Source organism: Pan troglodytes, chromosome 2 (assembly GCF_028858775.2).
Source record: "Pan troglodytes isolate AG18354 chromosome 2, NHGRI_mPanTro3-v2.0_pri, whole genome shotgun sequence".
In the NCBI taxonomy this organism is placed as follows: Eukaryota; Metazoa; Chordata; class Mammalia; order Primates; family Hominidae; genus Pan; species Pan troglodytes.
In genome coordinates, this window is record NC_086015.1 from 192,773,481 (window position 1) to 192,799,760 (window position 26,280).

A 26,280-nucleotide genomic window follows, 5' to 3' on the forward strand; every position below is an offset into this window, starting at 1 on the left:
AGCTTTTAGCCCTCACCGGAAAATAAAATGTTTGCCTTTTCATGTTTCCATTATAGAAACAAAACAAACAAAAAGAAAAGAAGAGAAAAGGTAAATCGAAAAAATTTTCTTTTCCTAAGATTAGCCCCCCAAAGTTAACACTCCAGCCAAGTTTCTATTGATAACTTTAATGAGACAATCTGCTAATGAATAAATGGGTAAATAGAACACTTGAAAAATATATATATATTCACAAAAAAAAGAATTAGTAGAAAAGACGAAATTATTTTACCATCAGGGAAGTAGTGTGCAAAGAACATGGTCGTTGAAGTCAGACAATTCTGAGCCTGAATCTTAGATCTGCTACCTCCTTGCGTGTCCATTCCATACTCCCACCTCGGAACCTTTAAGAAATTGTTTCACTTCTCTTGGTTTTAACGTCCTGATCAGTGAAATAAATAATTAAACCTAGATTGCAGGGTATGTGGAAAAATTAGAACAAATAAATGTAATATGTCTGGCAGAGAGGTGCTCATTAAATTCTACCTATTATTTAGCTCTCATTCATTAAATGGGTAGATTTGTAAAATATGACCTCACTCTTCTTCACCACCATCTCCCACCCAAATCTCTACCCATCTAGCTAAATTCAGACACTTCTCAGTAAAAAATAGAGATTGACGCGAGGCCTGGAAATTTTCCACGCAAATTCAGATGAGTAAAGGATAAATCTAGGCCTCTGTAGATTTTCTTTCTTGGATATTTACCTGGAGATAATCTCTAGGAAGATATAAACAAGGTCTTGGTTAAAAGTATTGTGGAACCCGACCCCTAGACAACCAGACATCTAAAACGTAACCATGAGTTTGCAAGGTTTAGGTTGCCGGGAGAGGGGAAAGAAGTTGAGATTGAGTTTAGAAAATGAGCCATTTAATGCAACTATATCTTATTTTGTTACCTCTTAGGCAAAAATATTAACAAAATTGGAAAACCACCTTCACAGTTTGTAAAGCTGTTTGTAAAACTTCCATATAAATTATTTGATTCTTTAAAAGTCTTGGGAAATAAACAGATTGACGTTCACTTTACATGGTTTATTTACCTAAGGACCAAAGAGAATTTTCCTAAGCCACCCAGGAAAGAAGTGGCAGGGCTTTCTTCAAACTGACATCTCAACATCCTATTTCCCTTTCTCCTGAATTGTGCCAATGACAAGGTTCTGGTGTTGTATTCTTTCCCCAGTGACTCCCACTGAGGGTCTCAGAGCTCTCTTGTGGCTTGGTTTTCTTCTAGTGGTATCTCTTCTCGCTGAGACCACACACAGAGGAGAAAGAAAAAAGGCCTGTGTCCTTCTTGGGGCATAATTTCCTACAAATACAATAAAAAACAAAATGCCTGCCTTATCTACTGAAAATATTAGTCAAGAAGGAAACTCAGGCTTGTAATTTCAGGCCACTGATTATGCCAACTCAACAGACGGTTTTATTTATCTTTAACAAGAAGTTTCACATTATTAGTAAAAGTTGTATCAGAAGTATGCTTTTGTCAAGGATCTCTGTATAAGTCATTGCTATTTAGAGAAGAGGCAAGAATATCTCAGTTATTCCCCAAAATGTGAAAGTCAGATATATACCATGGTGTCTTTTGGCTGATTTCTTTGTGCCTTTCTTTGTGCCTCCAGAGTCATATGTTTGCTTAACTGTGGAATTTACATTGCATTATATTACAATTTCCAGAATTGTTAAAAGGTGAGCTGCCTGATGATACAAGAGTATCTGATTTTCTAAGCTGCAATATAGATTCTGGTACCTGCTATGTGATCACTAAATATTTGTTAAACAAAATGAACCATTAGAGACCTTCGATGTTTCTATTTCTGGTAAAATGATGGGGCAGGAAACTAGATTGAATCTCATTGCAAACAACTAAATTCTTAGTAAAATAATGTGTTTAAAAATTTTTTAAGTTTAGATCCATTAATGGCTAGAAAAAAAAATACGAAGTCCTTTAGACAAAGCAGTAAGTGAAGATAAGCACTAAGAGATATGATGGAATATCAAAGGCAAATTTTACACTGAATGTGTTTATTTACTTGGGTAAATTTGAGCTTTGGTGTTCATAGTTTCAAAGGGCAGAAAGAATAGGAGACAAAATACCGACCCAATGTAAGACAACTACCGGGATATCTTCCTGCCATAACACTGTGGTACCAAAGACCATACACAATAGAAAATTTAAAACAAAAATAAACTTGTTCCCTCTCATCCAAGAGACATTAAAGGAAATTAAATATCACAAACCTAACCACATGGTAGAGGAAAGAAACATTGCTATTCATAATTTACGATCTCAAGCTAACTCTGATGCAATTTCCAGTCTAAATTCACTCTACGTTATTCATCCAAACACCTCAAGATGAAAATTTAATTGCATACTAATTGATAATTTTCATAGGCACCTGGTAGAAGGAAACAAAACCTTCCCAAGAGAAATTCACTTCCATTCCAGGCCTCAGGAAAAAAAAATCCACAAATACAACATTAAAATCAACAGTTCATGGCTGGAAATAACAAAACACACAAGGAAACAAGGTACCATGAGTGTGAAGCAATAAAAACACCAGAGCAGAGCTAGGCCTACATAAATTTCAAATATTGGAATTACAATGCATGGCCCATAAAATAGCTATGTAATTGATAGCCTTCTAAGATGGCCAAATTTTTTTTTTTTTTTTTTTTTTTTTTTGAGACAGAGTCTTGCTCTGTCACCTAGGCTGGAGGGCAGTGGCGCACTCTCGGTTCACTACAACCTCTGCCTCCCAGGTTGAAGCAATTATCGTGCCTCAGCCTCCGTTGCACCACCACAGCTGGCTAATTTTTGTAATTTTAGTACAAAATGAGTAGGCACAGGGCTTTGTCATGTTGCCCAGGCTGGTCTCCAACTCCTACTCCTGGCCTCAAGTGATCTGCCCGACTCGGCCTCGCAAAGTCCTAGGATTACAGTTGTGCACCACCGCGACGGGCCAACCCCGCAATGATCTCTTAATATACTTGTGTAATTATATCTCCTTCATTGGGAGGGCTGGGTGTGGTGATTCACTCTAATAAATGGCACCCATATAAATGTGATGGAATGTCACCACCATGATTATGACTATGACTTCTGTCATGCCAGTACTTTCTCTTTCATGCTTCCCTGACTTGCTTGCTTTGATGAAGTGAGCTGTTATGTTGGAGAGGCCCATGTGGTGAAGAAATGACTGTGACCTAGAACCAGGTGCCAGTGAGAAATGGTATTTCTACAAAATACCTGAGAAGGGTTCTTCAAAATTTCAATATCATGAAATGTAAGGAAAGTCTGAGGCTCTGTCATTAGGGAATTGACAGAGCAGAGCCAACTGAGAAGGCGTGAAGACTTAATGCAATGTGATATCCTCAATTAGATCCTAGAGCAGGAAAAAGAACATTAGTAGCAAAACTGATGAATCTGTTTAAAGTCTATAGTTTAGTTACTGTTAATTTTTAAAATATTGACAAGCGTATCATAGAAGCTGAATGAAGAAAATGCAGGAACTTTTGTGCTATCTTTGCAACTTTTCTGTAAATCAACATTCATTTCAAAATAAAAAGTTTATTTTTAAAAACTTAATAGAAAAAGGTTATTTGTGAGAAGGTATTCATTGCAGTTATTTATTATTACAAATAATTTTTCCCAATTGTGAAATTTTTTTAAAAATAATTTTTATTAGAGTAAAATGGATAAGTAAGATGAAGCATTTTGTCAATAAAAATGAAACAGTTTAAAATGGTAATTATGACTATAGTGAGTATATAAATTTGTTTCTATTATAAGATTAAATGAAAAATTAGAATATATAATAATAGTGTATGTCATTATGAATATTACATATATATTTAAAATTATCTTACATATAAAAATGTATACTTTTAAGCCAAACCCAGGAGGAAATGCCAAAACATAGTACAGTGGATAGCTATTCTAGGATTATAATGTTTATCACTTTAATGTATTTATATAGTTTTAAGATGAGCATAAAATATTTTTGAATATCACATTCTTTCAAAACTCATGACTCTAATATTCTAATATTCATTGGTAAAGTTAATGAAAGGCAAACATAACTGAACAGTATATCTAACTCAAAGAAAGTGTACTGGACTTGAGAGGTTCAGCCCTTACAAACAGAGCAAAGGGTTCTTAACTTGTTTAAGATATGAAGATCTCTGATAACAACTAATTCGTAGGTTATAAGTTCATTAATTACAATAACCTGGCTTTAAAAAATAAAGTAATTTATGGAGGTAATCAAATTTCAGTTCCTAATTAAAACAGATAAAAAAAAGTTGTGTGTACTGCGTGTGCATGTATGTGTTGGGGTAGATGGTGTGAGCACTCTTGAAAACTCCTTGGAAATCTTGGGGAGGGGTATTTATTTAGTATAACATCGGACCGAGTAAAGAGGACTTTTGTAAGGAATTAGAGCATTGGATAATGTCTGTGTAAAAACTTCAGTTCATTAGCTCCCATCCTCCTAGCTCATCTGTCATCAGAGTTCTAGAATTGAGTTTTCTTGTGATTAATTCTTCAGCTCATGCACCAGAATTATTGGACACATGATAAACTGGGATTTCTGAGGCTATGATATCTCTCAGAGTCATAAACACAGAGAGATAAGGCAATGGTAAGGGCATTAGATAACAACAGATCAAAATTTCAGAGGACAGGTGATGCAAAAATTTGTGTAAGTTTTATTTTCTTTGGCTGTTTTGTGAACTTGACTTTTATACTTTGTATCTCATTTCCAAACAAATGTAAGGCAGAATATGACTTAAATATATTATCAGCTATTTACATAAATTGTTTCTGAAGTTATTTTACCCTAGGTTTCATTTTCAACTTGTAGCTAGAGCTCTATTCAGCAATATCATAATTTATTACCCAAACACTAAGCCCCCATTTATTTTCTCAGGATTACAATTAATAATATTTTAATATCTTTCCAAAGAAACCCACATTCACAGCACTTCAATATTAAAATCAAGAGTACACTTTAAAAGCTTCACAAACCCCCTGACTCTCGGTAGTATGTAATAGTATTCCTTCCAAGATTTGGAGCACCAGGTACAAATTTAATGCATGGGTACAAGTAGTTTCAATCTTAGGATTCAGGAGGAAAACACTGTAGTTTCATACAATGAATTTTTTTCTTGACCTTCTCTTGCTGTCTAATTGAGATGCCTCCAGACTGATTGTACCATTGTGTTCTTATATTCTCTGAATTCACAACCACTGTGGGCAAGTTTCTGATGAAAAATACACACCATAAATAAGAAATCACTTGAGTATAATTTTTTTATTATCTCTTTGAATCTCCTTTTAGACATCTTTCCATGTATGGGTGATGGATGAGTTTCATGTAACATAGACAAATTGTCAGCCAAGTTTATCTGATTGAATGCTTTCCCTTTTTCTCCTGAAAAACGGTAATATTCAATGTGTCGACACAATTAATAGTGCATAAATAAGAATCAAACCATGATGCTATCAATGAAATGGGTATGTTACTATCACCCATTGACTTTTTTTTAACTTTTATTTTTTGGTTTGAGGGTACATGTGAAGGTTTGCTGCATATATAAACACATGTGATGGGGGGTTGTTGTACATATTATTTCATAAGCCCAGTACCCAATAGTTATCTTTTCTTATCCTCTCCTTCCTCCGACCCTCCCCCTTGAAGTATCCCCCAGTGTCTGTTGTTTCCTTCTTTGTGTATATAAGTTCTTATCATTTAGCTCCCCTTATAAGTGAGAACATGCAGTATTTGTTTTTCTGTTCCTGCATTAGTTTACTAAGGATAATACCTCCACCTCCATTCATGTTCGTGCAAAAGACTTGATCATGTTCTTCTTTACGGCTGCGTAATATTCCATGGTGTATATGTACCACATTTTCTTTATCCAACCTCTCATTGATGGGCATTTAGGTTGATTCCATGTCTTTGCTATTGTGAATAGTGCTGCAATGAATGTTTGCATGCGTATGTCTTTATAGTACAATGATTTATGTTCCTCTTTGTATATACCCAGTAATGGGATTCCTGGGTAGAATGGTAGTTCTGCTTTTAGCTCTTTGAGGAATCCCCATACTGCTTTCCATGACAGTTGAACTAATTTACACTCCCACCAACGGTGTATGTGTTCCCTTTTCTCAGCAATCTCACTAGCATTTGTTATTTTCTGACTTTAGTAATAGCCATTCTGACAGGTGTGAGATGGTACCTAATTGTGAATGATTTGCATTTCTCTAATGATCAGTGATATTGAGCTTTTTTTCAAATGCTTGTTGACTGCATGTATGTCTACTTTTGAGAAGTGTCTGTTCATGCAATTTACCCACTTTTTAATGGGGTTGTTTGTTTTTCTCTTGTAAATTTTTTTAAGTTTCTTATAGATGTTGGATATTAGACCTTTGTCAGATGCATAGTTTGCAAAAATGTTCTCTGCTTTCCTTATAAAACTGAATGTCTTTAAGAGAACACAAGTCACCTCTTGAATGCTTTGCTGCTTAGAAATTTCTTCTGCCAAATACCCTAAATCATCTCTCTCAAGTTCAAAGTTCCACAAATCTCTAGGGCAGGGGCAAAATTCTGCCAGTCTCCTTACTAAAACGTAGCAAGAGTCACCTTTGCTTCAGTTCCCAACAAGTTCCTCATTTCCATCTGAGACCACCTCAGCATGGACCTTATTGTCCATGTCGTTATCAGCATGTTGTGCAAAGCCATTCATCAAGTCTCTAGGAAGTTCCAAACTTTCCCACATTTTCCTGTCTTCTTCTGAGCCCTCCAAACTGTTCCAACTTCTGCCTGTTGCCCGGTTCCAAAGTTACTTCCACATTTTCAGATATCTTTTCAGCAGTGCTCCACTCTACTGGTACCAATTTACTGTTTTAATCCATTTTCATGCTGCTGATAAAGACATACCCTAGGCTGTGAAGAAAAAGATGTTTAATGGACTTACTGTTCCACATGGCTGGGGAGGCCTCACCATCATGGCAGAAGGCAAGGAGGAGCAATTAACATCTTACATGAATGGCAGCAGGCAAAAAGAGAGCGCTTGTGCAGGAAAACTCCCCCTTATAGCACTGTCAGATCTCCTGAGACTTATTTGCTGTCACAAGAACAGCATGGGAAGGACCTGCCCCCATCATTCAATTACCTCCAGTTGGATCCCTCCCATAACATGTGGGAATATAAGATGAGATTTGGATGGGGACACAGCCAAGCCATATCAACTCTATTGATAGTTTCTTTTGCTGTGCCAAAGCTCTTAAGTTTAATTAGATCTCATTTGTCAATTTTTGCTTTTGTTGGAATTGCTTTTGGTGTCTTTGTCATGAAACCTTTGCTCATTCCTATGTCCAGGATGGTATTGCCTAGGTTGTCTTCCAGGGTTTTTATAGTTTTGGGTTTTACATTGAAGCCTTTAATCCATCTTGAGTTGGTTTTCGTATATGGTTTAAGGAAGGAGTTCAGTTGCAATATTCTCCATATGGCTAGCCAGTTATCCCAGCACCATTTTTTGAGTAGGTTGTCTTTTCCCCATTGCTTGTTTTTGTCAGCTTTGTGAAAGATCAGATGGTCATAGATGTGAGGCCTTATTGCTGAGCCCTGTATTTTGTTCCATTGGTCTATGTGTCTGTTTTTGTACCATGCTGTTTTGGTTACTGTAGCCTTGTAGTATAGTTTGAAGTCAGGTAACATGATGCCTCCAGCGTTGTTCTTTTTCTTAGAGTTGACTTAGCTATTTGGGCTCTTGTTTGAATATTAAAATAGTTTTTTCTACTTTGATGAAGAATGTCATTGGTTGTTTGATAGGAATAGCATTGTATCTTTAAGTTGCTTTAGGCAGTATAGCTATTTTAATGATATTGATTCTATTTATGACCATGGGATGTATTTCCATTTGTTTCTGTCATCTCTGATTTCTTTGAGCAGTGTTTTGTAATTCTCATTGCAGAGATCTTTCACCTCCCTGGTTAGCTGTATTCTTAGGTATTTTATTCTTTTTATGGCAGTTGTGAATGGAATTGCCTTTCTGATCTGGCTCTTGGTTTGGTTGTTGGTGGTGTATAGGAATACTAGTGATTTTTGTACATTGATTTTGTATCCTGAGACTTTGCTGAAGTTGTTTATCAGCTGGAGGAGCTTTTGGGCTGAGCATATAGGATTTTCTAGATATAGAATCGTGTCATCTGCAATCAAAGATCGTTTGCCTTCTTCTCTTTCTATATGGATGTGTTTTATTTCTTTTTCTTGCCTAACAGACTGCATCCAGGGTTCAGAAATTCTCTTGAGGACTGTGTTCCTTTGGGAAGTGCTGCTGATATAGTTTGGCTGTGACACCATTCAAATTTCAACTTGAGTTGTATCTCTCAGAATTCCCACATGTTGTGGGAAGCACTGAGAGGAAGGTTACTGAATCATGGAGACCAGTCTTTCCTGTGCTATTCTCATGATAGTGAATAAGTTTCATAAAATCTGATGGCTTTATCAGGGGTTTTCTCTTTTCTTCTTTCTCATTTTTCTCTTGCCGCTGCCATGTAAGAAATGCCTTTCACCTCCCACCATGATTCTGAGGCCTTCCCAGCCATGTGGAACTGTACGTTCAATTAAACCTCCTTTCTTTGTAAATTGCCCAGTCTTGAGTATGTCTATCAGCAGTGTGAAAATGAACTAATACAATAAATTGGTACCATAGAGTGGGCCACTGCTGAAAAGATATTCGAAAATGTGGAAGTGACTTTGGAACTGGGTAACAGACAGAGGTTGGAAGAGTTTGCAGGGCTCAGAAGAAGACAGGAAAATGTGGGAAAGTTTGGAACTTCCTAGAGACTTGTTGAATGGTTTTGCCCAAAATCCTGATAGCAATATAGACAATAAGGTCCACGCTGAGGTGGTTTCAAATGGAAATGAGGAACTTGTTGGGAACTGGAGTAAAGGTGACTCCTGTTACGTTTTAGCAAAGAGACTGGTGGCATTTTGCCCTTGCCCTAGACATTTGGGGAACTTTGAACTTGAGAAAGACAATTTAGGGTATTTGGCAGAAGAAATTTCTAAGCAGCAAAGCATTCAAGAGGTGACTTGCGTTCTGTTAAAGGCATTCAGTTTTATAAGGCAAGTGGAGCATACAACTTTAGAAAATTTGCTTCCTGACTATGTGACAGAAAATAAACTCATTTTCTGGGGAGAAATTCAAGCCGGCTGTAGAAATTTGCTTAAGTAGCAAGGAACCTAATGTTAATCCCCAAGAGCAAGGGGATAATGTCTCCAGGCCATGTCAGAGGCCTTTATGGCAGCTCCCCCAATCACAGGCCCAGAGGCCCAGGAGGAAAAAGCAGTTTCCTGGCCTGGGCCCAGGGTCCCCGCACTGTGTGCAGCCTAGGGAGTTGGTGCCTTCTGTCCCAGCCGCTCCAGCCATGGCTGAAAGGGGCCAACAAACACCTTGGGCTGTGGCTTCAGAGGATGGAAGCCCCAAGCCTTGGCAGCTTCCATGTGGTGTTGAGCCTGCCGGTGCAGAGAAGTAAAGAATTGAGATTTGGGAACCTCCACCTAGAGTTCAGAAGATATATGAAAATGCCTGGATGCCCAGGAAGAAGTTTGCTGCATGAGCAGGGCCCTCATGGAGAACCTCGGCTTGGGCAGTGCAGAAGGGAAATTTGGGGTCAGATCCCCCACACAGAGTCCCTACTAGGGCATTGCCTAGTGGACCTGTGAGAAGAGGGCCACAGTCCTCCAGACCCCAGAATGGTAGATTCACTGACAGCTTGCATAGTGCACCTGGAAAAGTGGCAGACACTCATGAAAGCAGCTGGGAGGGAGAGTGTACCCTGCAAAACCACAGGGGTGGAGCTGCCCAAGACCATGGGAACCCACCTCTTGTATCAGTGTGACCTGGATGTAAGACCTGGAGTCAAAGGAGATCATTTTGGAGCTTTAAAATTTGACTGCCCTGCTGGATTTTGGACTTGCATGGGCCCTGTGACCCCTTTGTTTTGGCAAACTGTCTCTTATTTGGAACAGCTGTATTTTCTCACTATCTTACTCCCATTGCATCTAGGAAGTAACTAGCTTGTTTTTGATTCTACAGGCTCATAGGCAGAAGGGGCTTGCCTTGTCTCAAATGAGACTTTGGACTGTGGACTTTTTGGTTAGTGCTGAAATGAGTTAAGACTTCGTAGGACTCTTGGGAAGGCATGATGGGTTTTAAAATAGGAGGACAGGAGATTTGGAGGGTCTGGGGCAGAATGATATGGTTTGGCTGTGTCCCCATTCAAATCTCAACTTGAATTGCATCTCCCAGAATTCCCACCTGTTGTGGGAGGGACCTAGAGGGAGGTTATTGAATCATGGGGACCAGTCTTTCCTGTGCTATTCTCTTGATAGTGAGTAAGTCTCATGAGATCTGATGGATTTATCGAGGGTTTTTGCTTTTGCTTCTTCCTCATTTTTCTCTTGCTGCCGCCATGTAAGAAGTGCTTTTTGCCTCCTGCCATGATTCTGAGACCCTCTCAGCCACGTGGAATTCTGAGTCCAATTAAACCTCCTCCGTTTGTAAATTGCCTAGTCTTGGGTATGTCTTTATCAGCAGCATGAAAATGGACTAATATAGCTGCCCTATATTGACAGCACCCCAGGCAACTTTGCTAGCTTAATAGGACTAAGTGGGAACTTCTTTATTTCTTTTCTTCTGGCATTCATTCCCTTGTAAGACATCCTATGTATACAGTAATATGTGTACACACACGTTTAATTTCCTTCATTATTTTGTATCTCTTGCTTTACTTCAATACTGGATTCGGGACAGAGGCTCATGTGGAGTACATTTAATCTGAAATTGACTGTACAAATTTACTTTCAAAATATAAGGTGTGGGGGCAGACATTTGAAAGCATGTGGCATGGGGGTAATCTCCTAATATTAACGTGGTACTTATCCTGCTGAACTATATGTATATCATACCACATGTACTTTGGGAACCGAACTGGACACTGGAAAGTCAGCTATAAAAGAAAAGCTGTGCCATCCACCTACACAGCTACTTCCCACTCAAGGACAGACAATGGAATGCATTCACAAAGTAGGGTGAGGTCCTGGCTCAATTTGTACTGTTATTAATCCACAGGATGATTGTAGTAGCTTCCTAACAAATCTCTGTGTTCCACTCTTGTCCCACAGTCAGACCAGAGTACTATTTTTAAAACATGAATTTGGGTTATACCACATCCTGGGTAATTTCAAAAGTTTTCCATTACTCTTAGAATAAAACCTAAACTCCCTTTCTGGCCTCGTATAACCTGGCTTCTGAATATGTAAGACTCGTGTGCCATCTCCCTCTCACTCACTCTAGCCCATGTGCACCGTCTTCTTCAGTCTCTTGAATATTCCTGGCCTTCCCCTACCTGACTGCGGGAATGTGCTGCTCCATCCACCTGGCATGTTCCTCCCTCACCTTTCACATCAGCCTTCAGATCACCTCTTCAGAAAGGTCTTTCTCAACTATTTGATGTTACGTAGGCTTACCACTATCACTATCGCCTCTCCCTCTCATTATTTATAATTGCTGCTTCTTTTCAGGTTTCTTTAATGGCACGCATCACATTAACATAATTTTGTGTGTTTGGTCTCTTTTCCTGCTTTGGCACATACCACATTAACATAATTTTATGTGTTTGGTCTTTTTTCCTGAGTTCTAATGAAAGTTAATGTGTGATACAAAATGTTCATACTCAGTTTCCACTCCCATATGTCCATATATTTGCTCCAGACCTCCTTGTCTCCAATCTCCCCATTCCTTTTATTCTAGGCCCTTGACAAGATAGCCAGGCCATTGGTCTTGACTCAAGCATCTATTAATTTATGTCGTTACCTCAGGCCATTTCTCCTTCCTCATGAAGTAGATGCCCACGCTCCTAAGTCACAACTCCACACTTTAGGAAGATTTCTTCTCTGTTGACTTCCATTGCTGTCCTCAGATGTTCTTGAAGGCTGCCACTGTCATTTTTGGCCTTCAACCACTTACCAAGTTAACCTATCTGTAAAGTAAGCCTGGCCTTGGGAAGGAGAAAAGCAGGGCTTGACTGTTAAGACCCGATCTGGCACTATTAGCTGAGCCTGGCGTTGCTGAAGCTGGCCTAGAACTCACAGTTAGATTTTGGTGTCTTCTTACTGAACATAAAACTACTTAATGAAATCAGCATCAGACAAGGTCTCTTCATGAGTGTCATGGATTAAGACAAAAATAAGAGCATTCTGTAATCAGTTATAAACACATTTAAAAAAATTGTTCAAGCCACAAAAATATCCACACATCCTCTCATCCTAGCTAATTTGCATTACTGCTGCTTCTTTACCTAATTATAACTAGCTTCATTTCCTGCATCCTGCCTTATAAGATTTATTATGATATCCAGTCATGGAATTGTCCCACTTTCTGACAGCACTGAGTAGACAGCAAAGCCCTAATTCCTTGAACCCTCTCCACAATAAGCTAACACTAACCTAAATCCTATATTAAGTTCTTTCTAACACCCTCTTATTGAGATGTTCCATGGATCCTCATGGTATATATTCTTCCTTGCTACAACAAATAATGAGTCCAACAGATACAGCTGGTTGTCTTTGGCTGGAGAGCACTTTCAGACCTTTTCTACCTCCTTCATCCAGTCTTAGAAGTGAAGTAGGGAAACATTGCTCATATAACTGCAGTGGGTAATAGGGATATTCGGGTTACTGCTCATGCAGCTAAGTTCTGGTCCTGCTTGGGCTCAATCTGGGCACATCATTTTCGTCTTTTGGTTGAGTTATGCTTGGTTGATTTTATGACTTAGAAGAACTGAAATAATCCAGCTCATGATGTGCAGTTCCAGACATACGGTCATGTAGAGCCTCACGGTCAAGTTTTCATTGCTTCCATGAGCTGTTTAACCAAAAAATGTATTATTTTCTCTGCTGTAGATGGCATTGTCCTACTCCTGAATATCAGAGCTTGCATTGTGAGTCTCCACTGGGGCTTAGCCTAAGTTTCATGCTACATCTTTTTCCACCAGACACCTGAAACCTTCCCTGTCACTCAGATTATGGACCAGAGCATTAGGCATAGAATATGTTGCCTCCAGAACCCAAAAATAACTATCAGGCTTTCTGCTTCCTCCTTTGTGGTATGGGACTGCAAAATATATATTCTGGCAAACTCCTGACCATTGGATCTGTAAAGGCTTCACTGAAGTGTCAGGAATCTAAATCTTCATGGGGATTATCCCCCACCCTCTGGAATGCATGTATTAAATGTCTTATCAAGGCCTCCTGTATGCTAGCCATCTATTGTTTGCCCTGCCTGATCAGCATGATCTTATTGATGTAACGCATACAGTGCAACGTTCTGTGGGTTGACCAAGCAGCCCAGTTATCTTCAGTCTACAATATGACAAAGAGCAGAAGAGTTAACATGGCCCTGAGGAAAAACTATAAATGGGTATTTTTGTATATCCCACATGAATGTGAACTGTTTCTGATCCTCTTTTATCATGAGAATAAACAAAAATGTATTCATCCAAATCTATGGCTACCTGTCCTGTACCTGAGGTCTTTTTATCTGCTCTAGCAAAGATATCACCCTCCCATAATAGTGACAATCAGGCTATTACATTATTGAGGTTGCAAAAGTCTACACTCCAGGATTTTTCTGAGTTTTTTAGGGGTCATATTGAGTCAATAAAGAGAGATATAATAAGGATACTCTACGTACCCCGTTCAACATTCTTTGGCTGTTTAATGATGGCATTAACATCTACCATCTTCCTAGAATGTAATATTACCCTTTATTTACTCCCTTGGCATAGTGAGTAGAGGGCAGATACAGAGGTTTCCACTTGACCTTTCTGACTCTGATAGTTCTTACTCCAAAGGCCAGGACACAATGTGGGCATCAGTCTGGCTGCCAAGTATATCATTTCCAACAAAACTCTTGTGGACTGAAAAAGTGACAACTAAGTGGGTCTTCAAACACAGTAAACTTACTATGAGTTGGATTGTAATAATAAATTTATTTATTATTTAGCCATGTGAGCTTCCACAGGTCCATGATTACTCTTAAGGTCTCTGGATAGCAACATTAACTCAAACTGTCTGTACCCAATATACAGTTACTCAAGTCAACAGCAGTAGGCTGCATAATGTGCAGCATCCAGTACAAATAAAAATGTGGGATCCTTTGTTTAAAGAATTTCAAGATGGTAACAGTAAAACACTAAACCAAGTGAGGGGCCCTTCTAAGAGCAGAGTTCAGTATATGTTTCTGATGTGCCTGGCTATAGGTCTCTTTAGAGAAGCCTAATGGAATTGTCACACTATATATACTTACAGGTTTCTTTCACTGAGAAACCCAGATACCTCTTCAGTCAACAAATTCTGTATCTCAAAATGGGCTCAGGTCAAAGAATCTAATGAGAAAGTCTTTCTTTGTATTGGGATGAACATCCTCAGCCTCCTACTGACCCATTCTTTCCTTTTCTTAGCTGTTAAGCAGCACTCTTGTTGGCTGCCACTTTATTCTTCCTCTAGGAATGCCATATTCTATCAACCATTCCCAGAACTCACTGCAGGTCAAGCCCCCTGGCTGTGACTCTGACCTTGCTGGTCATAATGGTAAATATGGCCTCCTAGCATGTGGTAGGTAAGTGCCACCCTTGGCCTCTGTTCTTGAGGGTAGAGGGGCATCATTTACATGGATATTAACAGTCCCAGGTCTATGACCACCTCTCCTACCCCCAGCTCTGAGACACAGAGGAGAGCCAGGATTGAACTTAGTGATCCTGCTACCCTTCCAACTAGCAAATTCCTGATGGCCTTAGTGAATCTTGATGACCTTTGAGTGTCCACTTGGCTCCCTCATCTAACATAGTCTTCTGGTGAATTTTCTGGCTTCATATTATATATCCATTCTAGCCATGTCCTCTTCCCTCAGCCTCTTTATTTCTTATCTACCGTCTTGTAGGGAAACCCATGAAATTTCTCTTCATTTAGCATTGATCATCACTTTTTCCAGACTTTTTCAAGCCACCCTAGCTGTGAGCTTGCCCTATGCACGGTGGTTCTTAACAGGGTGTTAAAGCCCATGTCATAAGAAAATGCCCCCAAGTCAATAAACTGTTTCCTATGTGGACTTATTTTTTAGTCCCCTCAATCAAGTACCTGCAAAAATCAATTTCTAGGGATGTCCATGGCTTCTGCTGATACATGCTAGCTAATTCTGGCAACTCTTTTGTATATTATTCATGCTTTACTTTATCATGACCAGTACGTCTTCAGCTGAGCTCTGCTGGAAATTAGCACTGTCTGGGACCTGGCAGCCAAAAAAGGAAGTAAAAGCATTTGAGAGGGGGGATATATGTTGCTTTATGAAGTAATGCCTCTGCGATATCTTCCAGTGTGAGGGAAGCACTAGCTCTTACTAGGAAAGGGTGGTCCATCTCCATAATCTCTGAGGATTTAGGAGAGTCTGCAAAACCAACTTATCAGGGGTATCCACTTAATGCCCCTATCTATATTTCAAGGTCTCAGGTGTTTACAACTAGCCTAGCCTTAGCTAAACATTCAAATGTCTCTAGAGCTCTGTGACTCTAACTACCACATTTTCAGTGGGCTGCTTAGCTTTGTTTTTGCAAAGAGGGCCTTGTCTTTTTGTAAGACACCAAAGATGTCATCTGACTCTCACACTTAGCCTTTAACTGCTTGTTAAGAGCCCTAAGTTTTTCAATATCCCTCTTCAAGGTATCAGTACAACTTAGCAGTAACCATAAAGCTCTGCTATCCTTGTAGGCGCTGTTCCCACCATATCTGTAGGCACTCTTCCCACCATAACTGCCAAAAGCCCGAATCTGAGGACCTACAAGCATCTCTCCCTCCAACAAATGTTTTTCCAGATCAACCTCAGTAAATTGTATAGCAATCATGCCTTCTCCTTCAGCCCCAAACTGTCCAAAGTCCACATACTTCAGGAAGCCATCCTATTTGCTTGATAAGGGAGTGAGCCAGTCCCCAAACCCCCATTTTGTTCTCCATTCTTGGACCTCTCTCAGGACCACTTGTGTCACTTTGTGTACTCAAAGAAGCAGAGCTAAAGAAGGGATTGGGTTTACAAAAGATACACTAGTGAGAATGCCTGTGGAGGATAATGAAAAAAAGAGCGGAAGAAGGGGGGCACTTCAGAGTGTAATAAAAACTCTTGGCCGGGCGTGGTGGCTCATGCCTGTAATCCCAGCACTTTGGGAGGCCGAGGTGGGCAGACCACGAGGTCAAGAGATCGAGACCATCCTGATCAACATGGTGAAACCCCATCTCTACTAAAAATACAAAACTTAGCTGAGCATGGTAGTGTGTGCCGGGCGTGGTGGCTCACGCCTGTAATCCCAGCACTTTGGGAGGCCAAGGCGGGCAGACCACGAGGTCAAGAGATCGAGACCATCCTGATCAACATGGTGAAACCCCATCTCTACTAAAAATACAAAAATTAGCTGAGCATGGTAGTCCCAGCTTCTCGGGAGGCTGAGGCAGGAGAATCGCTTGAACCCGGGAGGTGGAGGTTGCAGTGAGGTGACATTGCACCACTGCACTCCAGTGTGGCGACAGAGCAAGACTCCATCAAAAAAAAAAAAAAAAAAAAAAAAAAAACCTCTCTCTGACAGCCATGAGGTAGAGGAAAAAATAAGAGAATTCAATAGAAATAGTTTCAGATTGGAAGCCATTTCAAGGAAGATTTGTCCAGGCTAATGAGGCATTCTTGAGTCAAAAATCACGCATCAAAGATGTCCCATGTGCTGCCAGCATGGGCCTTGTTTGTAGCCCTACTAGGTTCAGTCCTTGGTTGGAAGCAGCCCAGAAGTGTGGCCTCAATAAATGTGACAGCAGAGTGAATCCAAGGAGCAGTGCATGAGGCTGCCATCAACTGTGCATTCCACTCTCTTAGCTCCCACACTCCGCACCACAAATCTTTCATGATGGCCATTTTTTTTCTTGAACCAGAGGTTGTCCACAAGACAGTTCATCAGGAAATTGAGACACATTCTCTTAGCTTTCATTCATCTTGGCATAATATTTTTCACTCATCTATTACGCACACCTTTGAAAGAAAATGGCTTTCACCTGTATAGTTTTTATAGGGTAGAACCATCTAAGACACTTTCTTTCATGTACATTTATCCCATGACTAAAGCTTCTCCAGGAAAGTATTTGTAATGGTTATTTCTTGTAGGTTAATACAAAAATGATGCCCATTGACTGTGCAAAATTTGAAAACTACAGAAAAGTATAAAGAAGAAAATATTCTGTTCACTCCACAACTCAGAAATAATTACAATTAGGAGCTTATGAATTTTCTTTCTTTTCCTTTGCCTTTGTGATATGGAAAATCTACATTTTCCATACCATGGAAATACACTGCATAGATTGCTTTGCTTCTTCTGTTAGATGATTTATTTTTGGTTTTAAAAATAATTTTTTACCTTGATTATGTAGAAGACATTAGTAAGAAAAGAAGAAAATTAGAGAATAAACTTGACCAATAAATATTCTCTGTATATACATACATATATATACACACACATACACATGTGCATACTTATATACATATTTATTATACATGTTACACTATAGTATATTTTATATAGAGAGAGAAATATACACATATGAATATAAGTAAATATGTACATTATGTGCAATATATACATATACACATATATACACATAAATGTGCATATATGCATACATATCTATATAAATATTATCACTCTATATTTATCCTCTCTCTTCTCATATTTCCCTCTCTATGTATACTCAGGGTCTTGATCTGGAAAAGAAGGATTTTTTTTACTTTGAAAATATTTTTTGCAATTATTATAACAATACTAATGGTAATTCAGTTCCATGGGGAAAATTATTTATACTATTCAGAAGTAGAATATAAGAGATAACTGAAGAAGAATTCAGATGGATTAAATAAATCAGTGGCAGAGCAACAGCATAATGTACTAACTAACCAAAGACAGTGAAGGTTAGTTGTGTTTTCAGACTGAGGCTATTCCTCCAAGGTAGCACTTTAAGTTTACCTCGTAGAAACTTGACACAGAGATGTTGCTGTAAACAAGACCTACTCAGGGGTCACCCCGTGGGGATTCCCCTGTAAAGATGCCCTGAGAATCATGTCCATCCCACAGAAGCATTTGATCAGTGCATCCACCCCCACATGCTTAAACTGTGCGCACGCCCCAGATTTCAAAATAAGCAGAGTTAACATTCTTGACTCCTGGCCCAAATGTGGATGCCCGCCATGAGCTCATGCCTTCCTTTGTGGGCTGGCATTCGCAGGGCTTATGTTATCCTGCTAACTGGACCAGGAAAGAGACACTGAGGGACATGTGCTGGAAACCATGCATATGTAGGACTCTGAGATTTTTGACTGTGCACAAATGTATTATGAATCTTTTTGAGAGTCAAAAGCAAAAATGTGGTCATAAATGTCAGGGAAATGGGTTAATTTGAGATCAGATCCTGGCTCTACCACTATCTGGCTGAATGATTAATGCAGAGTCTCTTCCTGTGTGAAATGCAATTAACCTAACTTGGCTATTTCCTAGGGTTTTTAGTAGTTATCTAAATAGGTAATGGACATAAAATATTTAGTAAGTGGCAAGCTGTATAAAAATTCTGGTTTTGAAGATGCAATATAAAGAGGAGAGATCTTTGTTTTATTTATCTTTATTTTCCTAAATCCCGTCTCAACACCAGGCATACCATAGGCATTTAATTAATGTTATTTCATTGAGTGGATGAATTCAGGTTTGGGAGTTAGAGCTGGGTCCATTACAGGCCACAGTGGCTGATGGTTATTTCATCGTGTGATTGTAAGTTTGTTTCTTAAGCCGTCTGAGTCTTAGCTTCCTCACACATGAAATGGAGGTAATGACACCACTTGTTCTAGCCATCTACTTCGCATGACAGTTGAGATGTTGCAATGACATAATGTCTGTGAAAGTGTTCTGTACGATAAACCACGATACAAAGCCTTGTTATTTTTAAGTCATTCTGATTTCTAAGATTTTTTTTTCTAAGTAAATGATCTCTAGATCTCTAAATTTCTTTTTAACTTTCAGTATGGCTAATTTTCAAAAAGAGAAATTGATAAATGTCTCTCTAGCCCCTCTTTTGTGAGCTGTGTTCCCTAGGTAAACACTATATTTCAAGAAGCTACACCCCCAAAAGAAATCATTTTGCCATAGGCTTTGAAATATACACATTGGGCTTTTGTTTTCTTGTCTCAATTTCATCTCCTTGCCTTCCAGAAATTGTGGCTTTTATGACTTCCTGATGATCAGTACCAAATCAACAAGGCACAAATTTGTGAATCTATGTCTGAAAGAGAGGTTCAGCAACAGCTGTCTTATGGGCTCAAACTAACCAAGGGAAGGTAAATAAGAATGCTTCATTTTATTATCTCCCACCTACACACATGCTTCATGAATACTGTAAACATATTCTTATTGCATCAGTCTTCATCAGGTTACCAGATATTTCAAACCAAAAGCCCAGTAGGCAAACTGATCATTAGTAACTTGGGGTCACAGCCATGCCATAGTTATCCTTTTGTCTATGAAGTTAAAGATGATAAAAGGAAAAGAAGATCATTCTGGATTCTACTGGGATCTATTTGAGCATAGGAATTGGATTTTGTTGATCAACTTGCTACCAATGGCCCCTAGCACACTGATGGGGACACAGAGGAGGTCCTAAAAGAATATTCATGTTGAATCCATTAATCAGCTATCAAATCAATGAGTGCTATGGAGTCTTGTGAGAGAATCACACTGAAACCCCACTAGGAATTTAGGTCGCATCACAACATCATTCACTGTAATGTATTTGCAATAAGCAATCAACCAAATGCATTATAACCAGAGACCAGACACACTAAAGGTCAATTTATTTGGAAGACTCAGTATGTATTATGTTTCCCTTTTATTCGTTCAAAACCTAGAGTGTGCTATGTATAACAACAGTCAAAGCTATTATTGTGGATAAAAAATAAATAAATAAATATAAGTCCTCTTACACTGGCTGTTTAGAAGTTCACAGATAAATTCATGGCGCTTTAGCACAAGTATGGAACTTCACATTATACAGTTTGTGAATAAACACTATCTTTGATTTTTGTCTTATTTTACTTACCATTGATGTTTATGCTGAGTATTAATTTCCTCATATACCTACATATGTTTTTGAAATTATTTAGAAATCCATAGTTATGGTAGAAAGCATATATTAATGCCATGTACCATATTAACTGCTTTTAAGTGTACAGTTTCATAGTGGTAAATATATTTACATTCTTTTGCAGCAGATCACGTAAATTTTTCATCTTGCAAAACTGAAACTCTATACTCATTAAGCTACCTCATTACCCTGTCACCCCCACCCCCATAACTTTACATATGTGTGGTTTTTAATGTTATAAGTATTTCACAAGCTAACTCAAATCATTTTAGAACAAAGTGATTTTATGTAGATAGAATAATAGATGAATCATATGTCAATATAGCCTTTAAGAAGTTTATACTCATAAAATCATAGACTCTTGGGGTTGAACAGAATCTTTAATATAATATATAACAGCCTTTCCTCCTGCAGCCCCAATCTAAGGCTTGATAGACATACTTGCTGTTTGCAGCACTACCCCGTTTATTTTCCTACAGACACAAGAATAGTGATAAATTCTATTTCATGCATTCTCATCATAAATAAGCATATAATATGTGGTGCATTTATAATTGCATATGCTGAATAGAGAGGGGGTTTTGATTAAATATTGATGATATTAATTTCTCCACTCACATTTTTCATGGTTGGTAAAAAGGGAAAAGCATTCACATACTTCCCAGGCCAATTACTGTAGGACATATTCATATTGTGATGTAGTCTCCAGCCATAGTTGAACCAACACACATGGGCAGGAGGTGTGCTCTTGGAAGCCATTCTACACCAGGATGAGTAGCAATAATTTAGCTATACATAAATGTAACTGCAAAACACATACATGTATCCTCTCAAACCCAAACTAAAAGTATTCCCTATTCAACTTCCTCTTAGTTGGACCCTAAAAAATCCCACAGCCACTCCATCACGACTCTCTTGAGGTAAAAGGTGATGAAAGGAGTATTGGAGTAGAGATGGATAACAATATTAAAATATTGCAGATACAGTATTTCACATTTGTCTATGTTACAATTTATGACAATGTAAACATATTGCTAAGGTACTTCCCTGGACCTTGGAAGGAACTCTGCAAATCTTGACATTTAAATGTTTTAGGTTCACAGTAAATCTGAAAGAAGGCCTGGGAAAAACCTGTTGGTAGACTCTAAAAAGAGAGCAATTCCTGATATGATGCACTGAGATGGACACGGCATCACTTTTGTGATATTTCTGCCAAAAGTGCATTCAAACTAAACTAAGGTATTATCTACAAACAACTGGCCTGTGCTTTACAAAAATATCTGTGTTACGAAACACAAAGAAGACTGGGAAACTGTTCCTAATTAAAAGATACTAAAAAAAAAAGGACAACTGAATGCAACATATCATCCAAGATTTTTCCTTGGTGTAAAGGACATTATTAAGACAATTGTCAAATCTGAATAAGCAGCGTAGAATAGATGATATTTTATGGATATAATTTTTTAATTTCAATAATTGAACTGAGATCATGTAAGGTATTTCCTCATTTTAGGAAATACACACTGAGACATTTAGAGTAAAGGTGCATCATATCTGCAACTGACAAATGGTTCAGGGAAAAAAAAAATCTGGGGAATGCCAAATAAGGACTTCCTGTGTTTCTTTCTTTATCTCTCACTCACGTGAGCTTTGAGCAAAGGAGGGGTGGGAGTGAGGAGCAGCCCCCACACAGCTGTTCAGGGATGTCTGGAAAAGAAGCCCACCCACATTGCTTCTGGACACTGGGTGTGACTTTGGAGGGTATCAGGTTTGTCTGTTAAAGAAACTGCCAACCTCCTCCTGCCCCAATTGGCCTCTGTTCCCTTGCATGCCCTCTGAACAGAAAAGTGCCCCTTTCCTTGGGACACTCCCTTAAGGCATCTTCTTGACATTAACTTAACTATAAATGTTTATTTGATGAATTTCAGTGACCTGAAGAGAGATGGAGGTCAAATCAGAAGAAGCACATGGCTAAGGTTGCAATGCACTTGCTTTTTCATTGAATTAAAGTCATTCGAATACCATTCAGTTTACTTAAGTTCTAGGCCCAGCTTTACTCCTAATCGATGTCAGACTGTAGCAAATATTAGGTCCAAAGTTGGAAGAGTTAGCAGGATCCTCCCCATGACAGAACTTTGGCTTCCACTTTACTAAAATAGAGATTGTGTGGTTGAGCTGCAGCTATGTACAGAAAAGTGTCATACAATTAAAAATCACCAAACTCAGTCTCTTCGATTTGAGCAATAGTTGGTGAATTTACTCCACCACCTCCTCTCCTTGAAGGTTCTTTCCTGCTCTCCTCACTATAAATGCAGGATGACCTGGAAAGGCTAGGACCTGAGGTTCAGTTACCCTGACACAAAGGAATTCAGTTTCTCTGATCTCATAGTCACAGGCTGCCAGAGCTCTACGGAACATGCAAGATCATCTGCTTTAAGCCTCTTGTGGTGGCATCTGTTGTTTTCCACTGCCCTGTACCTATTGCTCTTTCCTTGGTTAACAGAACCTTTATTTTCTTCTGAAAACTCTCTGCTCAGTCATGGTAGGGCCATCAGTCCAGATGATCAGGCCTCTCCTGGCCAAACATGGCATCTTTCTTTTGGGAATTTGAATCTTAAGCTGAATAGCTGAAGTTCAAAAAAAGCTGTTGAATCTGACTTACGCCTACAGTGGCTTTGCGAAGTGACTGTCCATTCCTATTTCTTAAGTCCCTGAATTTATAATTTATCCTGGTTACAGCCCTTTCTGAGATGTGTGTTTTTTTTTTTCCAACTGTCTCTTATAGTCTGTGAATTTTCATATTTCTTTTCATACATTTTCATGTTTTGTTTGTTTGTTTGTTTGTTTGTGTGTTTTTTGGCTTTAGGTAGGCAGAATCAGTTTCTATTGTTTATACCCAAGGAATCCTGATTGATACATCCTTCCCCTTTAAAAATAAAGTATCTAAGGCTCAAAGAGAGTAGGCTACCTGCCTAAGGTCTGGGAGTAAGTTAGTACCAGAGCTCATACTAACCCCAGGTTAGCCAACTGCTTTACACAACGTTTGCTCTCTCCTTCAGAGTTATAGCAGTCTTGGAAGAAAGAAGCTACTATTTTGCCAAAGACCTCAGGAGGACCAAGAACAAGTTCTGGGATATGTGATGATTGAACTCTTAAAAAGTTTGTTGGACTTCTGGCCATAATTGTGTATCTAAGACCAGATTTCGTTCTTAATAGCTAAACAAACAAACGAGAGAGCCACAGGTTCAGCAGCTATAATAAGAGTGAATTACTGATACAGTTGACAACATGAATATATCTCAGAAACCATGGCATCAATGAGCAAAAAAAATCCAGACACAGAAGAATACGTACCATATGCCTGCATTTATGTGATATTCTAGCATTGTATTGTCCAACATAGTAGCCAGTAGCCTCACATGGCTATTCAAATTTAAGTTGATTAAAATTAAGTAAGAATAAAAATTTAGCTCTTCAGTAGTGTTAGCCACATGTAGCTAGTGGCTACCACATCAGACGGTGCAAATATAGAATATTTCCTTTATAACAGAAAGTTCTATTGGAAAACAATGTTCTAGAAAAATACACATAATCTATAAAAACAAAAAGCAAGTCAGTGATTGTCTAAGGCCAGTGGTGAGGGGAGATCGATTGCAAAGTGGTATGAGGAAAGTTTTGGGGTAATAGGGATGTTGGAATCTTGATTGCGATGAAGGCTACTCGGTGTCTAATGTGTCACCTCCTCAAACTGAACACTTGGAATTGGCGAATTTCATTGTATATAAATTATACCTCATAAAGTAACTCTAAGAGGTCAAGTGTTTTGTGGAAATTATTTTTAATCAGTTGCAATACTTATTATGAGATGATTTTTGCAAATACATAAACATGTTATTCATCCATTGTGCAATATTTTTGCTAGCCCCTGAAAACACAGAGATGAATTAGAATAGCAAGCCTGCCCTCAAGCTGTTCACAATCCAGTACAGGAGATGAGTCTATTCAAAAATAGCTAGAATCCAGGAAGAAAGTTATAGGTGACCTTACACAAAAAAGTGCAGATATAATTATGTAGGACAGTAGAAGTGGGGAAGGTTTCTTTTATGTGGAAAAAAGAGGGAGAATTTTTGGTCTTTGAAGGATGAGCAAGATGTGAATATGCGCAGATGGAGTTTTAAAACATTCCTGGTGGAGGGCAAAATATGATCCAAGGCACAAGAGCAACCAGAAAAATATGCAACCTAGAGGAAAGTGCATGAAGGGGAGCAGTTGTAAAATAATTTTCATGAATGTAAGTGAGCAGAGTTTGTATCATAGACCCCTGAGTTTGGCAGAGCGCATGTTCTTGGCTCCTAGGAGTCAAGAAGAACAAAGTCTCCCTTTCTCCTACATTATGCTCAGTGGTCCAAGTCCAAAACACCTTTCCTTCCTTAGGGTACTTTCTTCTCCCCTCCATACAAATCTAAAGTCTTCACAAACATCATTTAAACAGGCACGTCATGGTCAGAAAGGCAATTACTTTTCCTAGACTTCTATGTACGTTATTATATTACAATTTCTGCCTAAAAGACTCAAAGTCTTGGAAAAGTTTCCACCTTGCACACCAAAGATATAATTCATGCATTTGTATAGTCACCTTAGTCCCCTAAGAGAAGAAGGATGAACTATAAATATAAGAGGCAATTATGGTAATCATAATATAATTGCCACTTATTTTTCACTTGATCGTGTATGGTTGCATGCTACTGGTGTTCTGTTGAATTCTAGAGAGTTTGCCTCTTTTTCCTGGGTCAACTGTCGCCATTTATTTCCATAATGCAATAGGAGCCAATCTTTTTCATAATTATTTATTTAAAATTTGTTGCCATTTAATTTCTGTTCCTCTTAGCTTAGTAAATTTAGGATTTTTAAATAACAGCTATTGAAATCATGACATACGTTTAAATGATATTATTTAAATACGTTAGGCTATAAATCTTTTAAATTTTTTAAAAAAATAGATGAGTGTGGTGGCTCATGCCTGTAATCCCAGCACTTTGGGAAGCCGAGTCGGGAGGATAGCTTGAGTCCAGGAGTTTGAGACCAGTCAGGGCAACACAGCAAGACCCCATATCTAAAAAAACAAAACAAAACAAAATTACCTGGGTCTGGTTGTGCTCACCTGTAGTCCAAGCTACACGGGAAGCTGAGGCAGAAGGATCACTTGAGCCCAGGAGGTTGAGGCTGCAGTGATCCAGGATCGCGCTGCTACACTCAGTCTGGGTGACAGTGCGAGAAGCTGTCTCAAAAATAATAAATAAATAAAAATAACTTTTAAAAAACAAAAATTAATTAAATTTTAAAAACACAACACGCTAGAGATGTTTGCAAATTGATTATTTGGGAGTCTATATCCCTGGAAGTTAATTTAAAATATTTAGGAGAGTTCTTCCTCATTTCCTAGAGACGTCGAATTGTAAATATCAGAGCTAGAAGGAACACTAGGGCTCGGCACTCCAAAGTGTGGTCCAAGGACCAGCAGCATCAAGTAACCTGGGAACGTGTTAGAAATGCAGAGTCTCAGGCCTCACCCCAGACCTACTGAACCAGAATCTGCATTAACAAGATTTCTAGGTGCCTCACGGGCACATTAAAACCTGAGAAGCTCTGCACTAGAAATCTTCACTCCACCTTTCATTATAAATGGAATCACTTGGCTGTGGTCACAGGAAATTGATTATTTTTAATTTCAGAACCTTCTATTTAGGTCATCTATATTTGCTAATAGCAGGGAAGAAAGCCAAACTCTTTAACTGCAATTAACAAATCTATAATTAATTAGTTAAGCAATCTTCCCTTCAAGTTTTACATTTTGTGGAGCAAGCTGTTTGATTTGGCTGGGGCTCAGGCCGGCCTGTTTGTGAATTTCACAATTCACAGATGTTAGCCGCTCTCGGGCTAAGTAAAGGAAGAGAATG

General features: G+C 38.7%; 1 protein-coding gene across 1 annotated transcript in view; it reads left to right on the forward strand.

The window, feature by feature from the left end:
- TP63 (tumor protein p63) overlaps nucleotides 1-26,280 on the forward strand; it is a 300,778-nt gene that overhangs the window by 7,045 nt on the left and 267,453 nt on the right. Inside the window, exon 2 of the mRNA XM_054681330.2 lies at nucleotides 19,396-19,520. Within this exon, the coding sequence (XP_054537305.1) occupies nucleotides 19,462-19,520 (59 nt within the window). The 5' untranslated portion in view covers nucleotides 19,396-19,461. The remainder of the gene's footprint in view (nucleotides 1-19,395; nucleotides 19,521-26,280) is intronic.